General features: G+C 37.5%; 1 protein-coding gene across 1 annotated transcript in view; it reads left to right on the top strand.

Moving 5' to 3' along the window:
* Window positions 1–12,050, top strand: part of LOC126412470 (chondroitin sulfate synthase 1) — a 299,840-nt gene that overhangs the window by 263,067 nt on the left and 24,723 nt on the right. The window contains exons 4-5 of the mRNA XM_050082081.1: window positions 5,738–5,878; window positions 9,203–9,383. Of these exons, the coding sequence (XP_049938038.1) occupies window positions 5,738–5,878; window positions 9,203–9,383 (322 nt within the window). The remainder of the gene's footprint in view (window positions 1–5,737; window positions 5,879–9,202; window positions 9,384–12,050) is intronic.

The raw sequence follows: 12,050 nt of genomic DNA, 5'->3' as shown, positions 1-12,050 counted from the left end.
AGGGAATATGGAGTCAGCAAGCATTGTTAGGTACGTTTCCCCAGTAACAGTACCTTCAAAGCGGAAAGGCCCAATGAGCCCCTTGCAGACAAACCCCACCACACATTTACACCAGGCAAATTCACAGCCTTTCCAACTGTAATGTGAGGATTACCTTCAGTCCAGTACACACAATTGTGCCTATTGACAGTTCCATTGAGTTTGAATTGGGCTTCATCCGACCAAATTATGCTACCCATAAATCCCGGTTCACGTCTCACCATCTCCTGAACCCATTCACAAAATTCTAACCTTCGATCTGGATCGTCGTAACTTAGCTGTTGCACCAGCCTTGGAATGTACACACGAAACTTGCCTTTCTTCAGAATGCGTAGCACACTACTAGCACTTACATTACTCTCACGTGCCGCTTGCCTTGAAGATTTTTGAGGCGAACGCTAAAACAGTTCAAGACCACAGTCGTGGAATCATCACTTGTAGCCGTATGAGGTCGCCCTTATCGACCTATATGCACGTCACACACTGTTCCATGAATTTCGAATTTGTCTCGTAGACGTGTAATTGTTAACCTTGAAGGTAGTTCTGTACTATACTAACTTCTCCACTGTCTTCGAACCGCAGCTACATTCTCAAACTTCCAGTACCACTTTATTATCTGCTTCCGCGCTTCAAAGCTCAAACGCACGTCCGCCATGTTGCAGTTACTTCCTTGCCACTGCTTCCACCTGTTGAAGAAACATAACATTACTTTCTCATAGATATTTAACCTTGTAGAACGGAAATAAATTGTCTATGACAGTTCAAAGTGTGTATGCATTTTTTGAGGCTCCCTGTATTTCTTAAGGTAGTATATCTATCTCGGAGCAGTTTTTTGTAATGTATGTGGAAATGATTGGAGTTAACAATGAGTGACCATGCTGCGGGAGGCGTAGTACACACCGCAAACACGAGATATCAGAAACACATTGTACGGAGGTGGCACAAGTTGGCGCCCTCAGTGTCTCGATTGTTACGTGAAAATTGTCGTTATGCCATAACAACACACTCAGTGTGTCGTATGGTATGCGAAATACTCGAGTGTCACAGAGACACAGCGAGCTTTCAGACGTCGATGCAATGTCATCGACCCATTCTTTTTTGTGGAGGAGAATGTTTGTGCCGTCAGTTATCTTGAAATGATCGAGCAGCATGTGGTCCCTCAATTATAGCAACATGGGATACTGGGCACCATTATCAATCAACAGGACGGCGCTCCACCGCACTGGGTTCTCGTTGTGAGGGAATAATTAAACCAGATATTCAAGATCTTTGTTGTGCCCGTGGCCTCCTAATGGCCCCGACTTAACGCCTACAGATTTTTTTGTGTGAAGCTACGTCAAGTCAACAGGGTATGCACAAAGAATACATAATGTAGTCGACCAACGGAGGCGGATTATAGCGGCCATTCAGTTAATCACCCCAGAAATGTCGCGAGCCACTTAACGCAAAATCGACGAGAGGCATGATATGTGCATTCACAATGGCGGACGTGATTAATGCTAATATATTGTAACAGAAACCTCAGACGTATCACTTTTGTGACATATCAAACAGATCACACCATATTAATTCTCTATTACTAACCAAGAGTAGAAAGAAACCAATTGACACACACTGTGTATCCTTGGGTGGCCCTATTTTTGTCTCATCATTCTTCCGCAGAACAAAAATGGTGCCGAGGTGCGATATGAATATCAAACCTCACGCTTTTCAGCGTCGATACTCTGTAAATCACTTTTAAGCGCCTGGCAGAGGATTCATCGAACCACGTTCACAATAATTCTCTATTATTCCAATCTCTTACAGCGTGCATAAAAAACTAACACCTATACCTCTCCGTGCGAGCTCTGATTTCCCCTATTTTATTATGATGATCGTTTCTCCCTGTGTAGGTCAGCGTCAGTAACATATTTCCACAACCGGAGGAGAAAGTTGGTGATTGAAATGTCATGACAAGATCCCGTTGCAACGAAAAACGCCTTTGTGTTAAAGATGACCGCCCCAAATCCTGTATCATTTTAGTGACACTCTTCCCCCATATTTCGCGATCTTACAAAACGTACTGCCCTTCTTTGAACTTTCTCGATGTACTCCGTTAATTCTTTCTGGTAAGGATCCTACACCTCGCAGCAGTACTCCAAAAGAGGACGGACAAACGCAGTGTAGCCCATTTGGTAGACCTGTTACATTTTTTAAGTGTTCTGCCAATGAAAGGTAGTCTTTGGTTTCCCTCCCCCACGATATTTTAAGTTGTTCATAATAGGAGTCCCTAGGTATTTAGTTTAATTTTCTGCCTTTAGATGTGACCATAAGCGAAGTTTAGTGTATTCCTTTTAGCTCTCATGAGGATGACTCCACACATTTCATTACTTAGGGTCAGCTGTTAATTTTCGCACCATATACAGATATCCTTTCTAAATACTTTTGCAATTTGTTTTGATCTTCTGATGACTTTTCTAGACGATAAACGATACCATCATCTGTAAATTACCTAAGACGGCTGCTTAGTTTCTCTCCTAAATCCTTTATATGGATAAGGAACAGCAGACGGCCTGCAATACTACACTAGGGAACGCCAGAAATCACTTCTCTTTTACTCGGTAACTTTCGGAAAGTTACTACGAACTGTCACCTCTCTGACGGGAAATCGCGAAATCCACTCACATTAACTGAGACGATATTCCATAAGAAAGCAATTTCACTACAAGCCGCTTATGTGGTACAGTGTCAAAAGCCTTCTGGAAATCTAGAAATACGGAGTCAGTTTGAAATTCATTGTCAATAGCACTCAAGATTTCGTGTGAGTAAAGAGCTAGTTGTGTTTCACAAGAACGATGTTTTTAAATCCGTGTTGACTGTGTGTCAATAGACCGTTCTCAAATGGTTCTGAGCACTATGGGACTCAACTGCTGTGGTCATAAGTCCCCTAGAACTTAGAACTACTTAAACCTAACTAACCTAAGGACAGCACACAACACCCAGCCATCACGAGGCAGAGAAAATTCCTGACCCCGCCGGGAATCGAACCCGGGAACCCGGGCGTGGGAAGCGAGAACGCTGCCGCACGACCACGAGATGCGGGCAATAGACCGTTCTCTTCGACGTAATGCATATTATTCGAATACAATATATGTTCCAAAATCCTGCTGCATATCGACGTTAATGATATGAGCCTGTAATATAGTGGATTATTCCTACTATCTTTCCTGTATGTTGGTGTGACCTGTGTAACTTTCAAAACTCTATTTACAATAATATACACCTTCAGTACCTAATGACAGCAATAATAATAATTGAAATGAAAATGTGAAAATCCGGTAGGCCTTGATTACAGCATTAATTTCAAAGGACCGTTATGTGGTTGATATACCTGGGAACAGCAATACGCGTGAATATGATATAGAATGCACAGTCTAATTCCAGAGTGTGACGGCTGTAAACATTGTGCAGTAATGTAGACAAAAAGTCAACTAGATCTGATAATGAAAAAAATGGGGACACAATTCAGAGATCTCAAGGAAGTACATAACTCACGCGTAGCAATCGTGAAGATTAATAACAGCTCAGACTGAAGTAGATAAAAATGTTCTAAAGTTCTACCTTTAGAATAGAAACTGCATCTATAATCTCGGGATGAGGATGCAGATTCCTCAGCTTTTGGCGCAAAGTCTTCGTAATTATTGTTCCAAAGTATCGCTTTTCTCTGATTTGCGGCCTTCTATAGTAATTACGCTGTCAGGCTGCTGTTTGTCGAACAGGCCGCCCTTTAAAAGCGCCGTATTTATCGCTCCACTGCCGCTGACTTCACATGTGTGCCTCTGAATGTTCACACAAGTAAACCAAGCTCGCTGCCGCCTTCCCACGAGATGAAGAACCCGTTGCCAGCAATTAATCCACTTCGTTTCCCGTTGGTGAAACTTCGGCATCGTTACACTCAACCAAAAGCCTGCTTTATGATTCACGAATGATCATCACAACTTGATTCACAAAAGATAAAATGCAATTAAAATTTTTGTGTTAACATCTAAATCCAGCTACCTAGTCAGAAAAATTTCATATTTAAAATGTGGTTTGAAAAAAAATACATCAATAAAGATAATACAACAAAATAAATCCAGGTACTTCATTTTTCTACGGCACTACGTAGCTTCAATAAAAGGCATATGTCTTCTGTAAGCTACCTGATTTTTAGATTCAGAAAATGTTCTTCAAAGTTCGCTACAGTAGCTATTAAAGTCACATGTGGTAACAGCTGTTTCATTCACCCCTGAGCACTATTACAAGGATACTGATAAAGTTGTTACAAAAATACATAATTCATACACACAGGCATTTGCATACTTATTGGTCTAGTTTGACAAGTATGGGGCAGGTAGTTGGGCAGTACTTTGTTATAGGAACCACCCTCAATTTTGTTTGAACTATTATAGAGAAGGAATTAGAGTCTCCATCCTCCTGTACACAAAGTTCGACTGTTTAAAATGGCGCAACTTCATTTGGTTTATTCCTATTGTACAATATTATTTTGTTTAAGTTACATAAAAGCTAGTGCTACACTGTTTGTCAACACTAAGAACTGCACACACTACACGCATAAATTACAAGCAGACACCAGCAACATGTCAGTGATGTTTGGTTTGTGCCACAGCTTCCCATTTGCTTGTATGAAAAAGTGAGCTAACATTTCTTCATAATGTGTGAGATATTAGTATAATTTTAATCTTTGACTGAAAATGCTGTTTTGTGTTTTACGTTTATTGTTTCTTGGTAAATGTAAGTTCAGTCTAGATATTGTTCCAAGATGTAATTAAAAATCCCCAATGTTTTGAAAAGATTTTCACAATGATCCCTGTTACTATTTTTGGTTATTATCCTTTTGAACCTTCTTTATAGTTTGAAAATTTTGTTCAACATTTTGAGTCGTAAATAGGCGAAACAAATAGACTGTCTTGTTGTGTCTATCTGCGACTCAGCATTTCTGCTATATGGTGAATAGCAACTTTTCTTTTCATAGTATTGTTATGTTCCACCCTGGATTTTCCATTGTTTGATTTTTGTTCATTTTGTACATTTGTTTCCCAGAAAGGAATTTCATAGCTAGGAATCAACTGTTCATAAGAGTAGTACGTAACTAATAGCCGCTTTCTGTGACGTACTGATGACAGAACTCTACTGCCATTCAAATAAAGACTAACACTTTATACATTAATATATTTACATGAAGTACATTTAAAAAGGAAACCGCCACTTAAATTGATGCCCATTGTTGTCCAGCCAGTATGATGCTCATCCAAAATTATAATCACATATGCCATTGTCACTTTTATTTGCACGGTTTATTGTTGCCATCTAAAAGCATCCATTCACTGAAATGAAGGTTACCCTTCTAGTGACAAACTGTGTCATTCTTGTTGTGAGTGAAGGTCTTCATTGGGACATGTGATAGCATAACTCATATTGAATGGCTGCTACTTACATTTAAACAGGAGATTATTCATATAAAATGACATTCTTATGGAGCTTAGTTGTTACTAACAATTAGTGGGTTGTGAGTGTGTCCATAGACTCAAAGAAGGATTCATTTTTGTGCTATCTGAATTTTTTCTGTGTATATTTTATGTATTGTGTGCATTTGTGTAATTTATTCTGCATGTGTGTAATTTATTCAGAGCAGTGAATATGGTAAATTTTGTTTCAGATGCAGACAATTCTGTATCACAACTCCAGTGGTAGTGCAGCTTTCACGGGTAACCTGAAGCAGAAAGAAGTTCACAGAGCAATTACTCTGCACCCTGTGAAACACCATGAACAGATGTATAGAATACACAATTACATGCAAGTAAGATTATTATTTCTGAACCACTAAATTTAGTGAAAATGTATCAGTTCTGCTCACATTGCTACGTAAAGCTCTAAGTTCGATTTTCAGTGTAACTTTATTTATACTGCGTAACAAAAGATAATCATTGCTGTGTTGTTGCCATGAGCTAATTTACATATGAAGAGTGGAAATGAAAAATGTTGTGTCAAATCTCACATTTGTCAGGGGAATCACAAACAATGTATATATTTTTGTACATAACTTATTTGTATCCAAAAAATTGATAAAGTATTCTGATATCATCTCATCACGGTAAAATAAATAAATAAAAATAAAAAATAAACAAAACTAAGGCCAATAAGAAGGCTTTTGTTTCAAGTGTCTTTAATACAGAGGAACCATGTTATATTTGTGACAATGTAAGAATTGAAATACAGCATAATATTTTAACCAGTAGAACTATAGTCAAGAAAAACCAGATGACATTTTTTTACATTTTTACAAGAGATAACATAAATAAATTCGGGGAAAAAAATCTGTTGGTGTTGACATCCATTTTTTATGCAACTCCATTCTTGACATCCTGAAAGCCATGGATCAAGGCTGCTGAGTAGGTACAGTGTTTCTTGATTTCTGGAAAGCTTTTGACTCAGTATCACACCTACACTTGTTACTGAAAGCACGGTCATATGGGGTATCAAGCAGAAATTGCAAAGTTTACTGTAAATTTTCCTGTGCTGTCAAGGAGGTAATGGCAATATCGTCAACAGATCTTTCTGTTTTGTAACTGATAAACATGGCTGGTCTTCCAGCTTAAGTAGGGCATGGTGTATATCTTCTATGGTCTTTTATACTTCAAAAACATCGATATTTTTCCATTATTCTGTTTCAGAGTAAGAATTTTGAGATGGATGAGTATGAGACAGTATGTTCATACTTAATTTGGAGATCTCACAGCCCTGCATTGACAACAGTATTTCAGAAACATCTTTAAGATCAAAGAAGTCAGTTGCAGGCATTGGAATTCCATGGAATGCGTTAATAGTTTTAAATAACTCAACAAGCTTGAGCAAAATTTACGGAACAATGGCCCTGCTTACTTTTCCTCATTTGTCTACAGTTGCAAAATCTCTGTTGCAGCTCAAAAAGCTGTTCCCACTCACCTAAAACTTGTCTCTTGAAACCATCCCAGACTGCATGGAGGAGGTCTTGACGCGTGGCACTTGGAATTCTGCTGGGAAGCTCTGCTTGGCACAAAGATCAAGTGCGATGTGTTACTAAATGTTTGAAACATTTGTGATTTAACACTTGGAACAAATTCACGTATATGCAACACAGGCACCATGGCACTGAAAGTGCATTTTGTGAAAAAATAGCACTTCAAATGTTTTCCATTTCCACTCTTCATATAATACATCGCTTTTTATTTTAACGTTAACTAGTTATAGTGTACTAATGCTGCAGGTATCTTTAGTCTGCCAAATTAACAGACACACAACTTTTTGAATGTCTGTGCCTCAGTATATAAAGGATTTTAAGGAAATTAATTTTAATTTATATTTGTTTCTTCATTCAGTATTTTTGGTTTAATATTAAAAATCAATGATTTGAGAATAAAAATTTATAACCAGCATACACCACAAAGAAACAAAATAACTACCAAAAACTATTTTTTCCCTTTTGATTAGTTGCTCATGATGTAGCATAAAATGTGTTAATTTGAGACTGTTTGAAATAGTTTGTTATTTTCAAACAACCACCTGGTTCCCTTCTTACACTTTTGCCAGTGGCCTAAGCACTATGTTCTAAATGTACTGTCCCAATTCGGTGGACAGCTACAGACACTATTGGCAGTGACTGGAAACTGTTACTTTATGTGTTCTTTTGAGTACAGAATGATTGTGACAATTTTTTAAGCTAGTATAATGCTTGCTTGTGATGAAATATTGTTTTATCAAATCTATTTATTTTTGTGCTGCATGGACGTCATTTTTGCTGTGCTCTGGAAGCAATGGTATGTGTGAAAATATAAAATTCAGTTGGGTTACCATTAGTAGTTAAATTTGTAGTTACACTTTACAAGTTCATATTATGCAACGGCATATTGTTTTCAGTCAGCGATGACACAGGATATGACTGCTATTTTAACATACATTATAGCAATCACAGAAGTGGAGAGTGCAATGAAAGAGATCACAGAGTGCAATGAAAGAGATCACAGGCAAAAGAACAACTCTGCATTCTCTTCTTTCTTTTTTGTAGGAGTTATTCATTTATTTCCTGGCATGATTAAGATTATTTAACTGGAAAAATGTTATATATTTTTCATTATCAGTTTTCAAGTTAATTGTTTAAAGATAGGAAACATCTCTTTCATAATTTATGTTCATACTACAATACTTAAAGAGGGTGATCTTTTTAAGTAAAGCTTCGAGAATTTTTTCTTATTTGCAGATGCAAAAATTTGTCATTTTCTTACTTTGGTAAGAAATATTAGTTGATTGGCGACTCCATAGTGTCCTGTGCACTACGACCAGATAATGGGTATACTTGGAAGGAGAGACAGCATTGGTCGTATATTTTTGTTTATTATCGCAAAATCGATTTTCGGTCACTTAGTGACCACCTTCAGTGCTGTAATATATAACTTAAATTAGTAAGCACTGGTGTCAAGCTTACGGAGTCTATGTGATCGCCGTAAGCTTATTGACACCAGTGCTTACTAATTTAAGTTATATATTACAGCACTGAAGATGGTCACTAAGTGACCGAAAATCGATTTTGCGATAATAAACAAAAATATACGACCAATGCTGTCTCTCCTTCCAAGAAATATTAGAATAATTTGGCTAATGTGGAGTGTGTCCTGCTTAATGTAAAGGGCAATCTCTACAGATGAAATAAGTGGTAGGGGATTTTATGTGAGCTGGAAGACCCAACTCCATTTCATCTGAGCCTTTAGGGTGTTTAGCCAACATGTGAAGTGAAAGTGTGTTAGTGCTCCAATGGAGAGTTTAGGTGCAACAAACACTGAGTAGTGTTGTGCCTTCAGAATTTGCTTTAATGGGGTGGCTGAACAATCTTGTGATTACCAGCCTCCAAGTGGTGCTAGCATCAGTGTACTGATCCAAGAGGGCCATATTTTGGAGAATATCAACTCACTGTACATGCATGTTCAGTATTCCTTAAAATGATTTCAATCACTATCCCTTTCTTATTGGACAAACCATGTATGCTTAAGGAAATACATGTTTAAAGTGATCTCATAATCAAGTAATTATCTTTTGTGTACAGCTACTTGAATCATGCTAGTGTTTTAAATTGTGTTCACTAATTTTCTAGGCACTGAAAGTTCAGGATCTGCAACAAGAGAGCATTAATTTGCATCGTGATATTATAGCTACGATGAAATACTTAAATGTTCCACCACATGAAGTGGCTGATGTATTTATAGCAAAGGATACACCTCTTTTTCCAGCCAAAGAGGGAAGTCCACATTATTTGGGAGATTCAGCTATGCTAGGTAAATGTTTCTTTCAATTCTGTTACTCAGTGAATAACTATGCCATAAAATGTCTATATTACGCAATATAAAATGTCATGTTCCAGGTGTAATGAATGCTCACTGGTGAGATAGTAATGCATTTGTTATTTTGCTCTAAGAATTAACAATTTTTTTTATTAGAAGCTTTTTTTATTCTTGCACAAGAAGACTGAATGAATGAATAAATGAATGGCCATTTTTAGAAATTCCAATGTATTCTGTTTGTCCATTTGCTTCCCATGTTTCAAGGTAGACTGACAAGCAAATAAATATTATAATACCATTTGATGAAGGATTGTTAAGTAAAAAAGCCCTTTTATATCAAATAGTGTCACAATATCCAATTGCTATAAATGCATTACTAAATTGTAAATATTTAATAATATCCATTCACATGGCGTATTATGTGAGAAGATGAAGAGCGGGTGTGAGATGATGAATATTAAATCATGCTGTGCCTAGGTCAAAATCAGTTGATAATACACTAAATTATGACAGAGTGGCATCTGACTGTTGATAGAAGTACATAATTTTTAGTATGGTGTTTGCGCTAATGACTTATTCAAACTGTTTAATTGTAATCTAATTATTTTAAAAGCTTTTGTGACCTACTGTGTACTCTTTTTGTCATTTCCAAATGCATTTCCCTATAATACAAGCTCAGCATAACATGTATTTAAGGAAAACTTTGGATTCACTAGCTTGCTGTTAAAGATCAGATAAATTCCTGAAAGAAAAGCAAACTTATGGTATACGTTACTCAAAGATGTGTGAACTTGTCTATGAATATGCTTGCTTGTTAGCAACACTTTGTCATTACACTTGTAGAAAGAGACATATGGTAGAGCTAGATCTGGATCCACTTTCCACCGATTGATTATTCCTATTGATGAATTTCACAATAATCTGAAAATATTAACATTCAGAAATTGTTGGTGTTTTTGTGTATGCTGAAGTTAGTTTCAAGAGAAGCTACATCCACATCTGTCAAAAAAATGTCCCTTTAGGTTGCTTACAACTCATTTTGTGAATATATGATTGGTGAACATGGGGCCCTGTGCCTTGCAAAGAACTATTTCCCTTTCCAAGCTACAAGTCTAATCTCCATTGCACTATACACCCCCCCCCCCCCCTCCCCAATAGGCTCAACAGTGATAGCTGGGTATGAGCATCGGGCTCCCGCAATTCATGAGTTGTGGGCTTGTGAATGATGCCTGTCTTCTTTTACCACAAACTCTGAACCCACTTCAGTCACCCCCATGTGGTGTGACGTTGGAAGGTTATGTGTTTTGGAGAGTGAAGGGCTTGGATTAACTGCCCAGATTGTGAGGACGATATTACATATAAAAACAATTACCCAGGCAAGAGCGGCTCTGCCTAAGACTACAACCAAGAGGAAATTTTTAATCATTATAACAGAGCATCACTATACTAGAATGTCTTTGTTGTGATAAGGAAATAAGAGGCGTCTTTTAAGATAGAATCCCCCTTCTACATGAACAAAACTTCGGAAAGTATTGCTGGAGCTCTAAAATCTATAAAAAAAACTTCACTGTGGAATGATTTTGTTCAAATCTGCTATGTCTCACTAGGTGACCACTCTTCTACGCACTATCAATTTTTATCAGTGTGCCATAGCAGTAGAAAAACACAACACACCTCAAATTCAGAAAGGGGATTGATAAGTTGTAGTGACATCTTGGACATGGGTGCCGCTGAACTGCAAAAAGACCGGAAAATGGAATGTGTAATGGAAGACAGAAACATGAAGAGAATGTATGGTGTGCTACAGAAGACTGCCACTTTCACCCTGTTATTCAAGTGGCTTATTCTCACAGAGCATATCAAAGCCAGGTTTATTTGATGGCAAGTAAAACATGTATTCAGTCTGATGCAGTGTTATAAATGCCAAAGATGTGGTCACACCACATTAGCATGTAATGGCAAGGCAACACTGTGCAAATTTAGGAAAGATACCCCTATGAAGCACTGCCCCTGTGTTCAATGCCAGACTTTTGAGTAAACTGCTCACTTGGAGCAAGAATTTCTTGGTATTTTTAGAGGAAAGAGAAAATCCAAAAATTAAAGTGACCAACATAATTTTGTTTACTGAGGTAAAGAAATAAGATAAGTCACTGAAATCTACTATTTTCTCATGTTCCTCTGCTGCTTCTCGGTATGGTAGCACTAACTTTCACTGCAGCTTTTCACAAAATCGGGTAATAGATTTTGGCAGAAACATGTGATAACACACATGCTACTAACCTGACAGCTTCTTTGAAACCAGTTCCAGCATAGGTTGCTAACAAACTGCAGAGACAAATCTCAGTCAAAAATCTAGATGCATGAAGTAGTTCAACCTTTTGGAAACAGCCTACATCGCGACAACAAAAGGCAAAATCTATGCCCACAATGGACAAAATCCAAAGAAACCTTGGACAAAATCATCAGACTGGAGGTTAGTATTAACATATGAAAATTACTCTGAGATAGAACTGCAAACATATGCTGATGAAATGGAAAATTATCCTGCTTCTCCTCAAGGCTTGAGAAACAGGATGAAAGAAAACTATTTATGATTAAGGATTCCTACATGGCTGTGGAATCTGTATGTTTCAGAGAAGTAAAGTTTTTAACTCAGGACAG

This window comes from Schistocerca serialis, chromosome 7 (assembly GCF_023864345.2).
Source record: "Schistocerca serialis cubense isolate TAMUIC-IGC-003099 chromosome 7, iqSchSeri2.2, whole genome shotgun sequence".
Taxonomy (NCBI): Eukaryota; Metazoa; Arthropoda; class Insecta; order Orthoptera; family Acrididae; genus Schistocerca; species Schistocerca serialis.
Note: the sequence above shows the minus strand (reverse complement) of the source record. Positions and strands in the feature narration are given on the sequence as shown.